Here is a 16,983-nt window from a genome sequence, read left to right on the forward strand (position 1 = left end):
AAGGGACTGTAACTCTAATGAAGTTCGTAGGAACATCATTAAAACGGCTGACCAAGTTAGTAGAACACTTCCATCTGTGTTCCCCCACTGTTTTTCATTTGCACACATGCTTCCACCATCAGTGGATATTTATCACCGGGGTCTCCCCCCTACAACCCCACCAAGACACTCTTTCTACCCCCTTCACCCCCACTCAAATGAGATTTAAGAGCGTACTGAATGGAATCTTTCAGCTTCCACATGACCCTCTCTCTCCACGTTGTGTTTTTCACGGCTGCTGAGCGACGCAGAGCCCTTCACAGAGTGCCTCTGTTCCCCCCCAGTGAAGGCAACACAAAGGCTGCGTTTGAGGCACGCACTACTGAACGCCGTCAATGGAACGTACGCCACAACAAATGGCCCTGTTGTGGCGCGCACTCGTGTTTGTTGTGTGCGACGGGTGACCAGACAGAGAGCCAGGCGTTGACCCCTCATGTTAGGGTCTTGGGAGTGTGTGTGTGCGGGTGTGTGTTAGACAAGGCTACCCAGCTGTGCCCGACCAACGCCCCCAATTCCCCATTTTTACACTCCGCACTGCATGCCATAAAATTTAACCATTAAAATGGGAGTCCCTTTGCTATAAACTCGAGCTGAGCATGTCCTTGTGGGCACACTGGTGGACAAACAAAAGCTATCTCATAAGATTTAATCAACACGCTTCTCCACCAGCGCTGCTTAATAAAATAAGATGTTTAACAGAAATAATAAACTTCCCTCTTTTGAACACATAAAAAGTAGCCAGAGATTCAGGGCCTAGCTTCTGCATATGGCGCAATTTTTTAGCTTCTGTTTTCCCCCCACTTGTTTTACCATTTTATAGCTGAAAGCGGGCAGGATGTGTCACAGCCGAGGCACTGAGCAAACATTCCCATATGAACTCCACGACCACTAACTTCAACACATCATGGACCAAATCTTCACTTGGGTTTGGGTTAGTGTTAGTCATGCGTTTTATGGCCCCAAGTGGGTGAGTGGGTGACATAGATGTGTGTTTGTGTGTCTGCAAGCAGACATGTGTGAGAAGAGGAGGCCGTTCTTACCAGCACTGGTGCCTGCGCCAGTGGTGAGGTCAGCACCCATGAGGCCACCTGTAAGATGAAATAACGAGCAAAGCAGAGGAGAAAAAACCATTAGAGGATAGACACCCACACAGCATCCATTCCGCCTCCCTGTCTCTCCCACTTTAATCACAACGTGTGTCGGTGCGACGCGAGAAGCAAGGCTTCCTCCCACTTAAACCCTTAGCACACTGAGCAACTGGACGACACTGCGGATGCACGAAGGTGCTGTCCAAGAAAAATGACACATTATTATTTTTAAAACATGCGAGGTGGAAGAGTGGGAGGGTTGAGAATGTTTTTTGCTCTGGATGCGGTGAGTGCCAAAGCTCATATTTAGTTTGCGCTCTGCGTTTCAGACATCCAGTCGTAATGACAGGGTTGAGGGTGTGGGCAACAGCCTTTTGGGCTACAGGGACAGAAAAAGGACTTTGGACAACAATAACAAACCAACAGGCTCAACTGCTTATAAGTAGCAAGAGAGTCTCACAATAAATAACTGTGGGCTGGGATTTAATATTGTTTTACATCATTTTGCTGTTACCTTTGACAAAACAGTGAAGCAGGGAATATGTGATTATATGTGGGAGGAAAAAAAAAACTCCAGCTTCATTCACCGCCTTTAGGTGGAACATTGTGGGTAGCTGTCACGAATTAAATTACACGTTTTGATGTGTCTGGCTCTATTAGCATGACAGACAGGTTCACACGCTTGCTCGAAAAGACAGACAGATGGGATAACCGCATGCTTTGGGGTTGGGGGGCGTGCATGGGTGCACATGGGGCACTACCTGCGTTACCTGCACTGGGGGGTCTATGTGTCACGCCTGGAGACATGCTGTTTCTCTGTAGACCATGGTGCGCTAGTGGCAACAGATTGTGGTTGCCTAGGGACCCACCGGGATGGCTGTAGATTAAATTGTTCTGGTTGCTTGTGGGGATAGAGACGGGCATGTCGTAGTTCGATGGGGGCACAGCCTGCTGGGAAAGAGATGAAAAATATGTATATCAAAAAGACAAAGATTAGACTAAAGATAACAACCATTCAGGTGAGTAAATGAAAGATTAGTGCTTTTAGTAAAGAGTGGATAAAAGAGACTAAATGATGATTCAGAAACACTCCAGTAGAGCAGAATAAAGACAGAATTGCTGAAGAGTACAGATGACATAAAAAGACATCAAATTTCAAAAGGGATGAATGAAGGTGAAAAGAGAAAAAGAAACATGGACTGGACATGTACAGAAAATGTTAAAAATCCAAACAACACAGTGGTAAAGAAAGAATAAGTAGGACTAGAAAAGATTGTCAACAAAAACAAGGAATTCTCTTGTTAGTAACTCTGGCCATGGCAACCCTTTAGTATTAGAGTTTGATTTAGCATGACTTAGCATGGAAACAAATAATTCCTAAGAATGGCATGACTGAAAACATTTTGTTTTACTTTCCTACATCTTGAGATCAGAAACGGACTCATGTCTGATTTGAGTATTTTTCTGGATTATTACAAAATAGCCAAAAATAAATTCTATGGGTTACTTGGATAAGGATTTGGCATTGTGTTTTCCTAAGAAGGGCAAAGTAAAATATAATAGATTTACCTTCTAAATAGTGTTTCCTGAATAAGTTTATTCTAGATGAAATTAAGAATTATTTTCCCTTCTGCGTCACTGAGCCGACACCAGGTGTTTAAATGGTTGGCGCAGATCAGCCTGCAGCTCAATCAGGAACACGAGTCAAGCTAACCCGACAGCCCTGAGGCATCCAGTTTGTCATATTTATTGTGTCATTTGGCAGAAGGATTTAACCTTGGGAGTGCCCTGGAAGTGGTTGATCCTTTATGTTAGCTTTAGGAAGTAGAAAATAGGCCTCTAAATTACTGCCATGTGTCTTCAAGTTGCGGAGGGAGTGTATCGTGAGAGCATCGGCCTGCTGTACATGGAAACCGGTTTGGTGCCTTAGCATTGCCTCAACTTCTATGATTTTTTCCCTCTACATTGCTAAGGACAAATATTATTTCAACATACAAAAATGGTTGTTTCTACCATTTTTCATTGGGAGCTTTTGTACACTTCACTATAACTGCCAATCCAGTCACCCACCCAGTCTGCCATTTCTTCCATTTTAGATTCCTCACTTGACTTTCAGAGCTTATGATTGCCTTCTTTGTAGTGGGAGCTGTCTACGTCCCTCATTACTGGGAGCAAAGGGCCCCGTTTGTGAACTGTCTTCTAGCTGGTGCCATCCTTCCTGTTTTCACTCATCTTCCTCCCTTGCCTTTCCCCACAGCCCCCCCATCCCCTGCCAACAGTCCCCTGCAATCCAGAGGCCCAGTGTTTGGCAGGCGCCCTGACCACACGCTGAACTGCCACTTGTTGTGTACAGAGTCCACCCCTCAACTCAGCAACCCCTGCCTTTTTTCTAACCACATCGCCTCCTGCTCCACGTGGGCTAGATACTACTGTTCTCCTCTTACTAATATACTGTGGAATTATGTTTCTCTATGCAAGTGCCAGAGAGTTAACCATTCCAATATGGCACATTCTGGATGAGGAACAGGGGTCAGTTTAAATGGAAAAGAAGTCCCTATTTTGTGGTTTGTGTCAGCTTACTTTGCAAAATTAACATCATAACTCTTGCAGACGCTACCTTGACATGTGTCCACTAAGAAGCCTTCAATAATTTCAGGTTTGCAAAGAACTTGGAACATCTGCTACAGTTTCTCTGCCATGCTGCCTGCCACCTCCCCCCACCTCCCCTCTAACCCCAAACCCCTGATGTTGCAGGTGACTGAGCGCTGTTTTGGTGCAAGCAGCAAAAGGACAAACACATGCACACCGCATTCCCCCCGGGACACAGGCAACAGTAGTGCAGGCGGAATGAGTTCAAGGTGGGAAAGTCAGATAATTTTTTTTTTTTCTTCAGAGAAAGTCTGCAATTAATAGAGGAAAACGCCTGTGAGCTGTGGTCACACTTCTGTCAGATTAGAGGGCTGTTCTTCAAATGTAAGCAAGCAAGTTTAAAGAACTGTAATTTCTTCATTGTAAATAAACACTGTAATCGCACTTTGAGCTTACTCTCACTCTCTTTGTGCAATTAGTCCAGTTAAAAACAACTGTGGTTAGCTGGGTTAGCTCAACAGTTGCCATTGAGAAGCTGCTGAGCAAAGGGGTTGCTCCCTCAGTACTTACAGGGATCTTATGAGTTTTTATCATGTGATCAAACTCCTCATTAATCTGTTTGTATTTTTCCTCAGTGCGTGGGGTGAGGATGAGAGCAGACTCGAGCTCCGGGCTCTCACTGCCCTTGTTCTCCTTCTTGTTCAATGCCTGGCCAGGTTCCACAACCACAGAAAAAGGAGGTGGGGGAAACGTGAAGACATGAAGGTATGGAGTGATGGCGGGGACATGGAGACGAAGAGACAGACACAGGGGGGAGAAAAAAACAGGGACAGGGGAAGAGAGGAAAAGAAAGGTGAGAGAAAGGCTCTGGGGTTAATGACAAGTACTTACACACAGTCTCTGTCTGCTGATCATCAGATCAATGTCCTCGTTTATTTTCCTGTACTTGTCCTCGGACTCGGGGCTGTGGCCCACCGAGTCGTCTGCGTCTGGGTCTGGGCTGTCACAGCCGTTTAGGCCCTTCTTTCTCAACGTCTGAAAACAGAGCAGTTGCACAACATACAGTAGTTGAAGGGAATTTTGGGTAGGTAGCCAAGAATCCCAATTAAAATACCTTAGTGTTTATTTTTATTTTTTTTAAATGACATTTGTACATTTGTTGTTTTAAAGAACTGTTCCATGACAAATTTATTTTTTTTGTTTTTATCATTTTGGCATTTTGGAAATCTCTAACCTGTTAACATTGAGTGAAGGAGCATTAGTTGTTTTTTTAAACACGCTTACATTCAACTTATCATTTAGAATGGCACAGATATTTTAATCACAACCAACAGCACAATGCCACATATGATCATAGACTTGAAGAATTAAAAATAGTACAAGACTTAAAAAAAAACAATAAAGAGGAGGTGTGGTATTCAATGCCTTGTAAATGTAGAACTCTTTTACTGCAATTACAGCTGCGACTGCTTTATGGTATGTCTCTTTGAACTTGACACTAACATTTTTGCCCTTTCTTCTTCACAGCACAGCTCAGTCATAACTTTGATTTATTTCCCCTAGGATTATCCTGTATTTATCTCTATCCATCTACCCACGTAGATGGATACACGGAAACCGGCTTGGTGCCTTAGCATTGCCTCAACTTCCTTTTTCCTTCTACATTCCCTTTCCTTTGTGAAGACAAAAATCAACATACCATAATGCTGCCACCGCCATGTTTCACATTGTGGAAACGTTTCATGTTTTGGAAACGTTTCATGTTGTGGAAACGTTTCATGTTGTGGAAACCCGACTGCCTAGAGCTTTCTTTCAGCAGTAATAGATCAATAGCTTGTGCTTGTATAACACTTTATCAAGTGCAGAGGACCCCAAAGTGTTTTACACACAATCAGTCATTCAGACATTCACGCACACATGGGCGAATTACACTCTGATGGTGGAAAGACACATTGAGGCCACAGCTGTGATGGGGCCAGTCTGACATGACAGGTCGACGTGCACTGGTGCCACCAGGCCCACCAGCAAACTCAAGAACACAAATGAGAACGACAGCAACCAGCAACCCACCAGTTATAGGACCGACTCCACCACTGTCGCCACCACCGGCCCATCAACCAACAACAATAGCCTTATTCTCATAACTTTCCATAAAGAACAGATTTGTGGAATGCACAACTATAATAATTGCATGATTAAATTACACACAGTTGGCCTCATTTCACTCATACGGTGATGTCTGAAGGCTGTCAGTTGTGCTTTAGACCTGTCAAAGTAAAAGAGGTGGATACACATGTACACTGGGGTATGGGTGCTGCAATAAATATTACAATTAAGCACTTCACTTTATTAGTCTGTTACAAAAATAAAAATGTAACGTCACAAAAATGCTACATCAAGGCACTATATATGTGCTACAAGGAAGGCAGTTTCTTGTTTTGGCCACCTGATGGCCACCTGCCCCTATTAGAGTGGGCAGCAAAACAGCAGAAAACCACTGGCTGGCTTACCACTCCCTCTAACTGGAGGAGCGACTAAGACAAAGAAAGCTTTAAGGGGGGTGAGGGAGAGCCACATCTGTCCCTTTTTTTTTCTTTTAAAGAAATTGTTGACATCCTTAACAACAAGGATGAGTTTCACAGTACATTACTTGGCGTGAAAGCATGAGAGTCTGTGTAGACGCCAGTTCAACCTGCACTGGCTTAAGCGTTGACCCGTTGCTGCTTTATGACGCGCTTCGCGGCTAACATTGTACCTGTTGATCGCGTGTAAAATCAATCCCCGATCTTGTAATGGTCCAAACTCCACACTTGGTCCAGACAGATAAACGTTGGTGAAACATATCCATTTATTTGATAGTACATGGCAACAATGATAACAATGACTCCGCCATAGCGGTCAAAAACTTTTATGCCCTTCCGGGTTCAACACCTGACAGCTACCTGTCACCCCTTGATTTATATATTGGAGCTGACAGCGCCATCTAGTGACCGAAAACAAAAGTACACATAATTGGCTCCAATAGTCTGCTTGCCTTGCAACGATAGGTGCTGTGTTCATTTGCCTCGCAAAGTGGGGAGACAAAGACAGAGCAGGAGAGCAGAAAAGTACAGTAGCTGACAGTTACAGATCTCATCAAAGACACCCCCCTCCTCCCACTCTTCTCCATCCACTCCTCCACCCCTTTCCATTCCCTCTCTCCTTCTGGCTTTAATAAAGGGAGATTAGTCTACAGGAGGAATATCATGGGCCTGCTCCTGTCTGTGCAGTCGTTGCTTCGCACCGCGCTCTCCTACTTTCATCTGAAGCTCCATATCAGACAGACGTAATTAAATTTACTTTAGCACACCCTGTATTTGATGCTGATCAAGTGTGTGTATGTATGTGGGAGGGGAAAGAAGGGGAATGAATCTGTGTTTGCGTGTGCACGTGTGGGTGTGTGAGTAGGTGTTCGAGTCAAGCACAAAAAAAAAAGAAAGAAAGAAAGAAAAAGCGACCGAGCAGGAGAGAGGAAAGGAGATGGATGCTAAGATAAGTTAATCCCTGTGAACTTCTTCCTCTCATTTGTTTCTCTCCGCCAGTTCTCACTCACAGAAGCGATACAAGTGCGAGCAACTCTATCACAAGCAGCTGCAGAAATGACAGGAGCGATCTGCCTGCTTAGAAAACAAATAACAATCCAGTTATCTCTTATGTCAGCACAACAAAGGCCTGTTTAGAGTGTGGTTTTAGTGAACTTAGAGGGCCGCTTTTGTGTGTGTGCGTGTGTGTGTGTGTGTGTGCGCGCGTGTGCGTGTGTGTGTGGGGGGGTGTGCGTGCGTGCGTGTGTGTGTGTGTGTGTGTGTGCGCGCGTGTGCGTGTGTGTGTGGGGGGGTGTGCGTGCGTGTGTGTGTGTGTGAGATAACTGTTTGATTCTTGAAGCGTCTCATGGCTGAGGCATCTACTGTAAGTGTGTCAACATTTGCTGGCTCTCCGAATCCTCCCTCGGCCCCTAGAGTGGAAATCTGGAATTCTGAATTTAAAAGCGTCTCTCATATCTTTTGACAGTCTTCAGGAAATCGCACCAAACAAATCAGCTGAGGCGTTACAGAAGACCTGCAGTGAATCAGGCCCTCTTGCTCTATTAGAGCACTCTACGCGGATAGAACAAAGGGGTGACAGAGGTTCAGCACGCTGCATTCTTGTTTATAAGAAAAGGCGTCAGATGTAAAAAAGTTTCGATTTCTCCTGCCGAGCTTCCTCCGTGATCTTCGGGATGCATCACATCATGCTGACAAGAGCTGAACCGCTGGCCTTTCCTTGGTTCACATGAGAACACACGCAAGTACCAGTAACTTTTCTTCCCACCAGCACTGATTTCCACCTACTGCCACCAGCGTGGAGAGCACTAGGGATTAAATTCCATTCTTGGAGAAACAGCAGTGTAGCTATGCGGGAGGACAAGAGCAAAGGCTGGGCCAAAAGTGTCACCCATATGGGGTAACTGAGCTGGCTGTCCTGCAGGGGGTTGGGCATTGGTTGCGCTGGGCGTCGATGGAGTGCAGGCAGTCAGGACAGGAGTGTTACATGACTATGAAGCATGTGGGCTAGGCTTAGCTCTCCAGCAGGACTCGACATATTTAGGGTAGGGTTCGAGGATGCTATGTCACCTATCCCAGTTATGCCCACCTGTTCAGTGACATCACATCTGTTGCCAAAGACTGACAATCAGCCCAGCAACCAATAGGATCATCTGTAGCCATAAATGGACCTCTCAGTCTTGTAGTCTACTTTTGCCATCCTATGCTTCTTAATGTTGTTTTATAACTTGTTGATACGTTTTTATTTATTTTATTTTATTTTTTATTTTAAGGAAACATCAATTCTAGCTAGGGGGTATGAGATACTTATTAATTTGACAAGGCAACAAAGAAAAATAACTTATTAGGTATAAGTGATTGGTCGAACGAACTCTCACTAAAATGGAGTCCTTAGGGAATGTTGGGCCAGTATTACATTCTACAAATCATAACCATTTTATGATACTATAGTTGCATAGTATCAAAGAATTTGCCCACTTTATTTTTATTCCAAACAGAAATGCATCAATAGTTCCAATTGCTGCTACAACAATATAAAGAAACTATTCTTATAATTACAATAGTTAAGGAAGTCACTATCAACTGGACATTTTTCTTTGATTGCCTCTGTTCAGTAATTGACTGGTTAAATAATGACAAATCTGATTTTTTTTCCCCTGGTCATTAAACGCCTGAAAACTGGGAACTTCCAATCAAAAGAAAGCTCTCGGATTGGCTATCCAGTAAACCAAAGACAGGAAGTGAACCAATGAGAGAGGCAACATGTTGAACTTATTGTTTTCCAAATACATTTGTGTCACTAAGTATTCCTCCTAACTGCCCTCTTTTCACACCTTCTCTGCTACGTTCTCAAAAGGACAGACCAATAAGACCAAATTTAACCAAAGTGTGAAATGAGAAGTAGGTGAGTAAGAAGTGAGTAGGAGAGGATGATGACTTCAGACACCAAACAAAAACCACAGAATGTGCCTAAAAATACACTGATCATGCACATTGCTGTGTATTATGCGGACAAAGTCCAGTCAATGTGCAAGATAGGGGACCGGAAATGAGGGTGATATGGTTAAAAAAATGGCAGAAAAGCTGTTTCTTGTTGCTTCGCTCAGTGTCTTTTTCTATGGCCCCTTTGGAGGCTTGCTCCTAATTAAACTCCTTCTTCATGACGCTCCCTTATGACTCCACTCACAGGGCTTGTGTGAAGCAGGCACAGCATAGACAAGGTGTCCTACATACTTGAGACGCAGAGTCTCAGTGGTATCCCGTAGCTTTGCACCTTCAGCCAAGCTGGCCTAGACTGTGTTGGTAGAAGAGGAACCATCGAACAGCACTGAGAAAACTGAGTGAGGTGACCAGAGCTAGAAAGAATCAGAAGCATGCTTGTTCAGTAAATACACATATTCGCAACGTCATGTGCTTTGAGTTCTGTAATGTTTTAATAACAGGAAAAAGAGCTAAATTTCATAGTTTGGGTTGTGGGTGCCAACTTAGTGTCGCTCTCAAGCAAAACAGCGGAGGGTATTTGGGTGTGAATTCTGAGTGGCCCCAGGGGGTCTGCTAGGGACAGATGACGCCTGCCCAGAGCTCCCGCCATACCAGGATCCGTCTGCTCGGCAGTCTGCCACCCTGCTCACCCTCTCTGTCCCTCTATCCGTCTTTCTGCCCCCATGTCTCAGTCTCAGTCTGCTCCTCAGTCTGTCTTGGTCTCGCCTTCGCCGTCCTGCTCCTCACATTTTCTGCACTTCAACCATATCTCGAACAGAGTCAAAACACTGATGGCTCAATGGGTGCGTCTTTATTTCTGATCTACTCTGGCTAGTTGATGGGCTGTGTTTGGAAAGAGCTCCAGTACTGACCATTTCCCCTCTGCAGTTATCTTGGCAGTGGCTGAAGGGTCTGACATGTTCAATATTGTGTTTATGGCTATTGGTGACAGCCAGGCCAGTGAATGTTTTTCAATGTCCTCAACCCATTGACTGACATTACCAGTGCAAAAACATGTAAGAAAAACAACCCATTGATAGAAACTCTTTTCACATGTGGTAAATGATCGTTCCTGGAGACACTTTTGAAAAGAAACCAAGACAGAGGATAAGAACTAATTACCCATGTAATGGAGTTATTAAAAGGTTTATTGGCAGGTTCAATTTAAAAGCATTAAACCTGGGCAATTTTTCCCAGAACAGATGTAGGAAAGACAACAATGGCTCTGTCTATAGTTGGTTGTGGTCCAATTATCCAATCACCAATGCTTGAAATCCATCATTATTAAGGCTTAGTTGGGAAGCTGTTGTTTTGAGAAATACAGTAATTAATTATTTAGCAAATGTGTGATGACCTACAGGTATTTAAATAACATGAACAATGTAGTCACGTTGTTTATGTCAAATTGTTAGTCAGTTAACAACTTACTCCCTTTTGAAACTGTGAAATTCAAGCAGTAACAAAAAGGTAATAAAGAGCTTCAGGGTAAAAAAAAAAGAATGTATACTTATTTTCTTTACAACAAAAAAAAAGCAAAGGGAGAGTACAGTAAATTTCAGCTGAAATATATTATAAATCCAATTTTGATTTGATTAAAATCAAGGGAAAAGTTTTGAAAGACCACAAGGAGCATGCTTTATTTAACCATCTGACAAACTTCATTGAGTAAGAGCATGCTGGTAAGGTGTAATGTGGTTTAATGTTTGTAAGGTTGAGGCAAGTAAAAGAAACACTGTCTCTTCCCATTACAAATGCAATGGAGGTGAGTCTGAAGTGGAAAAGTTGTGGATTAAGAGCTTCCAGCACCGGCGTACCATAAGCACAATCAGGGTGGCCTTACCGTCAGCAGGGAAGAAGTAATAATATGTTTGAGATGTGCTTTTATTCCCTATATTTCTATTTCATTTTGGGCCTGTTTGGTCTTATTCTTCCTGCTCTATTTTTCTCTCTCTCTCTCTCTCTCTCTCGCTGTCTCACACTCTTTCTCTCTCTGGCTAACTCTTTCGTTTCTGCGCTTTTCAAAGCAAAGGGAACATCAGAGGAATCAGGCTGGCTTAGTTTATTGGAAGCAGATGGCAGACCAAAGGGAAGAGGGCCACAGTTTCATGAAGCGTAGTTTGAACATGCCAGGACCATGTCGAGGGGCATGCCCATGGATGGCGGCGGCATGGTGTGTGTATCTGCATGAGTGATTTCAGGCTAGATAGCTGATTTAGTAGGTTACCAGTCTGAGAAGTGGGACCCCTAATCACAGTGTGTCCCTGTGAGTGTGTGTGTGCGTGTGTGGGGGTGTGCGTGTGTGTGTGGGGTTTTTTTTTTTTATTATTATTCATCAGGGCACCCAGTAGTTACTGGTTAAGGCCACTATTGGTTTAGCTACTTTTGAGAGATTCTGTGCCTTTGAAGTTCCTATTTATTGTGTCTTGGTGTATTTTAATCAGAAATCTAAGGCTAGTCGGAGTTTTCTCATGCTTGAGCAAATTTTTGATATTTCTAGTAATTAGCAACTGAGTGTGTGTTCTTTCTGTCTGTAGAGAGGACTCTTAGACTGTCCTAAAAATGGAGTGAAGAAAGTAAGAAATAAAATGTTTGTAGAGGTGAGAGAAGTGAACGGTTATTCACATTTTCTCAAACTATGTCTATCCTAAAACTGCTACTAAGACGAGCACACTCAAACACACAGACACACACAGTTTCAGCTAGCCAGTACACAGCAGAATACCAGATGGTGCAGTGTTTCCCATATGGAAGACACACACACTTAGCACATGTCAGAATCCAACACTGTTTGCTGCAGCAGCATCCCGGCCTCAGGAACAAAGTGGTCATTCAGACTTGTCACTACACTGTATAATTAGCCAGATAGACATTATGACACACAATGCCAGCTCAGTGGAACTGCATAAAGAGGGCACTTGTGTGTTCACCCTTAGCCTGGCCATCTTTCATTCCCATATACACTCCAGCTGTAAAATACTTCTCTATTCAAATGAGAACGAATCTATATGAGCTTCTGATGAGAAGCAGAAAATCGATGGGCCAAGGGTAAAACTGTGTGTTTTCCTCTCAAGTGTAGATTTACATACTTTGTATAGGTAGTAATGGGATATGAGGAGTTTAAGTCAGAGATGCTACTCCAGATGTGATGCAATCATATCAATACAGCTCTAAATTACAGACTCAAAAGTGATATGTAGTGACAGTGTAGCCGAGTAACTCCAGCTGTCTTCGGATGAAGATCTCAAGTCACGTTCGAGCAGCTCTTTGTTCCTACTTTGTGGTCCCCTCCAGCATCACTAATCTTCACTTAGCGTCTTTTGTCTCTCCGTCTCTTATCGCGTGGCAACATAGCAGGAAAAGGGAGATGGAGGGGGGCCTCGAGTAACAATGACCGGCCTGCTGACCTCTATACCGTGACCTTGAGTTTCCACACTCAAGAGGGGAGGGAAGAGGGGAAAGGGTGGGAAGGTACTCCAGGCAGGGCAGGGAATGCCATCTTTAAAAATAGATCTTCATTATTCTAAAAAAAATTTCCATAAATAGTTTCAAAGCACAGGGCATCATTTCATTTTAATGACTGGCGTGAATTGTTTTAGGCTGTGCAGTGGAAAAGCCTTGCCTTTTTGGCAGCGTAGCCTCAGAAGTGGCCTGCCTTTTGCACTGCTGCCTCACCACAGGGACCACATATTGGCACATTTCAAACAGTCTATTTTTAAAACCTCCTTTTTGTTGTTGTGTGAGTACCTCAGACTTCCGCTTTGGTATTGACCCTAAAAAACACCTCTCACAGAGATCCAAGTGGTATAATTTCTTGACTGAGGTTCTGCTTTTCTGGTCAGCGGGCATCTGATGTGGAAAAAAGTGCTGAGCCTGTATGTCTTATATATTATCTAACATCTTGTTTAACTTTTCTGAAGTCAGAAAAGGCATACAGGCAATAAAACAGGAACTCAGTAAACGTCTGACGCCGACGCCTCTGTTTTTGTCACTTTTTTATCTTAACAAATGCTTGAACGTACTGACGAAGATTAAATAACATTCTACAAATGAATCTTCTCTGTAACAAGAAGACTTTGGAAAATAACCAGTCAGGGACAGTCTGTTTGGTGAAGTATGGGAGAGATAGACCATGAGAGACAGAGAAAGAAAGAGAAAGAGAGAGGGCAACATTGGAGACAAATAATAGACTTATTTATTCAGGGGATCAAATGTTTCAAGGCACCGCAAGGTCTCACACCAACGGCCTTCTGGATGCGGTCGCCGAGGGGCAAAAGGGGCTTTGAAAAGTGAAGGGTGGAGTGAGAGGGAGAAAGGCGCTGAGACAGAGAGCTGTATGAATACCCTCACACTTTGCTTACTCACTCCTCTGCCTAAACACCCCCAACCTACCCAGCCTAAAACACAAGGAGGGGGCAATTAAAGAGAAAGAAAGAGAGAGAGCGACAGAGAGAGAGGGAGAGAATGAAAGCAACCCAAGTTCTATTCTTCTATCCCTTCCTGACAAAACAGAGAGCTATATTTAGCTTCATCACATTCTATTTTTAGACCGCTTCCAGTTTTTTAACGTTTATTAGAAGGAGAACACTTCAAATGAAGTGGCACTGTTCTGGGGGTGGTAAGTTTTGTGGTCATATCAATTTGTGTTGTCAGTTCTGTGACCGTGAAGCACACATATAGGGGAGCAAACAAATCTGTATTTAAAGGATCTAATTAAAAGTTGAAATGAGCTGGAACAGAGAGGGTTGTACAACTCAATACCTCCACATTTTGTTCCTAAAATTGAAATCTCATAACATTTAGTTTGTGGTGTATTTTAGCTTTGGGGTAACTTGGATAAATGCCAGTACCTTAGAGAGTCTTGAAAAAGTATTTGTACACCTTGAACTTCATCACATTTTGTCATGTTCCAACCACAAACACTTCTGTTTGCAGAAACTTCAAGAAAGGGTAGAGTGTAATGCATTATTCCAGGTGTTGTTCAATTTCTCATTTGAAAAATGACGTATGGAACAACTTTAACTTCCCCCACCAACAGCGAACCTGTGGCAGAACTTGAAATGTTATGTTTACAGATGCTCTCCATTCAGCCTTATTAACTCTGAGTTATTTTGCAAAAGTGAATGGAAAATGTTGCTCTTGAGATGTGCATGGCACTGGTTTACCTCAGAAAATGTGCACATACTTAAAGAGAAAGGTGGTTTAAGAAACTACTGACTCAGGATGGCTGACTGCAAATCCACAATACACATCAAATTTTAATTTGTAAACAAAAGTTGAAGAGCTATTTTCTTAGTTGCAATGTGTTTAGAATCGTAATGACAATGCTTTCAACCTGATACAGCAGTTAGTCACTATCTATCCCCTTCTTTTAATCACTCTGTGATGCCATGTGCAAAATCTGCCGTCCAAATCTTTGTTTTAGCAAACTGCGATACTCTTAGCTTGCCAATGCCACAAGGTTAATTTACTTAGTCCGTCAAAGCAGCTTCAGCTCTTAATCCTCATCTCACCAGCAAAAACAAGTCGTGTTGTCGATTGCTAGTAAACACTGAGGCACTGTGAATGCTGGGACAACCCCACCCCTCACCTCCACCCCATGTTAAGCCACATGTGCCCTATTCTGAAACCGCAGAATGGCTGCACACAAAATTACAGTGGACAACTGAAAAGGACTGAAGATATGATACGACCCCCGCTGTTTCTCTTGGATGCTGACACATGTAAAAGTAATGGAGGATAAATTACATTCAAGTCCAAGTAATTATAAAGTCTTTGAGAGCCATGAGAAGCAGCCATTCAGTGAAGCCGATCAACACAGAAAACTCCCCAAGGCTAATGTTCTCCACGCTGTTTAGAAACTAAATAAGCACACAGAATAGCATACAGGCTGGAAAATATTTTCACAAGAGTGCGGCAGAACACGAGCACACTGGCAGCTCAGATGAGGAGATCACATGTCGTGTTGACTTGCAGGAATTTTATGAGAAAATAGAGAAAAGGGGACAGTATTAACAAAAAAGACATTTTTGAGGTTACCAAGTCGATCCAAATGAGACTTTGTGCTATTTTGAAAGCGTTAAAAAACCACCGCCAGTTGCAATGTGAACTGAGCTGGTGTAGATGCGCTGTCTCCTAGAAATACCTGGCTTGATGGGTTTTCTCTTTATGTTTCTTCATTTGCACTCCCCCACAGCACCGCCCCCTTCCTCACACTCTTCCCCCTTCTCCGGTGGACTGTCACTGGGATGAAATCACACCTGTGCTTCTCACACGTCTTGGTACACGGGTGAAACATACGCAGGGTGAAACATGGTGAGGGAGCTTTGCTGAATCTCATTAGCCAAGCAGGTAGTCATTAACAGAATGACCTTTGGAAATAATTACCAGCCTTTCTCCCTCCATCCCTCTTTCCCTCCCTCCTACTCTTCTAGCACTCATCTATCCCTCTGTCCCTTTCCATTTCCATCCCTCATTCAGTAGTTCTTTCTGAGAGAAAATGTAGGCAGAAGAAATGTGGGGGGAAAAAAGCTGAGGTTAGGGTGCGGGAGTCAAATTCGTGCTGCTGCTGCTGTTTAAGATTACAGGGTGATCTGAACTTTCAGATTAGGTTAATCTGCTGGGAATGGGATTGGCCAGTGGCCCTCCTCTGGCAGGCAGGTCACCTAAGTTCCAAGCTCCATGTGCTGCTCCATGTGATACTTCAGCAATGATACAGGAGTGTGCAGGTTCTGCTGGAGGTCACCACAGCACTCAGCGCAAGGTATCCATGTAGCAAACATGCAGTCAAATGCACGATCTCTAACACACTAAGAGGACAATGGCTCATGCTGTACAGCTGAATACAACTGATACCAGCATTACATCCACTGAGGTTGTTTTCCCAGCATAGAGGACACATGGCCCCATTTACCACAACAGGAACTAACCCTTAAGTTGCATCACAAACCTGCATTCTTTGTTTCAGCAGTAGGAAGGACAGCACATTGTGGTGCAGGGATTTGGCAAAGCCCATCAGAGTTGTTGGATTTGGTGGTCTTTCAATCTCAGCATGAACCAGCCAACTCTGCTTCGGTTTGGGCTATGGCAGATATCATCAGTAGAGGAAACAGAAAGGACTATTTCAATGTGCTATGGCAATCACTCCCAAATGTCCCCTTCTCCCCCAGAAAATAAATCACCAATAACGATAGGAAGAGTGATTGTTCTTAAGTGTGAATAACATAAGACTAAAAAAAAAAGAGAAATGGCCTTTTTAATCTCATCTTTTCCAAGTACAGCTCTAATGCTTTTCACATGTCCAGGAAGTCAGTCTGGCGAGTATGGGAAATCTATCTATGTGTATATCTGTTTTATCTGCAGCCAGACTCAGAATGAGGCGTGGACCTGCCAGCAGGACACACTTGAACCCTCCGCCGACATCCAGAGATGATGGATCAGTGTCTGTGTTTGCTTTTATCAAGCTGTGAGACCCGAGATGAGCTCAGATGTCTCTTTGAACACTTATCGTTAATTATGAAGTCCTCCCCTCTTGTTTAGCCAAGGTGTGATAGTTGTGCATAGCAAAGTTTAGTACAGTCACGAGAGGAGTATCAGGGAGTTAGAATATCATGGTGAAAAAAATTTAATAAAACAGAGTTATTAAAATATACACATCAGTTTGTTTAAAATTGCAGCAAAACCTTTCAAACTGTTTTTTTTAATATATA

The 16,983-nt window shown here is 43.4% G+C and overlaps 1 protein-coding gene across 14 annotated transcripts in view; it reads right to left on the bottom strand.

Annotated features, from left to right (window-relative positions):
- mef2cb (myocyte enhancer factor 2cb) overlaps positions 1-16,983 on the bottom strand; it is an 85,475-nt gene that overhangs the window by 12,955 nt on the left and 55,537 nt on the right. For 6 of the 14 annotated variants that reach the window (XM_017306732.1, XM_008418894.2, XM_008418899.2 and 3 more), the window contains 4 exons: positions 4,608-4,751; positions 4,287-4,424; positions 1,898-2,078; positions 1,080-1,127 (listed from right to left, as the gene is read on the bottom strand). In XM_017306732.1, coding sequence (XP_017162221.1) covers positions 1,080-1,127; positions 1,898-2,078; positions 4,287-4,424; positions 4,608-4,751 — 511 coding nt within the window. The remainder of the gene's footprint in view (positions 1-1,079; positions 1,128-1,897; positions 2,079-4,286; positions 4,425-4,607; positions 4,752-16,983) is intronic. The other 8 variants (XM_008418903.2, XM_008418901.2, XM_008418900.2 and 5 more) reach the window with 5 other exon arrangements.

The sequence above is a fragment of the Poecilia reticulata genome, linkage group LG9 (assembly GCF_000633615.1).
Source record: "Poecilia reticulata strain Guanapo linkage group LG9, Guppy_female_1.0+MT, whole genome shotgun sequence".
NCBI lineage: Eukaryota > Metazoa > Chordata > Actinopteri > Cyprinodontiformes > Poeciliidae > Poecilia > Poecilia reticulata.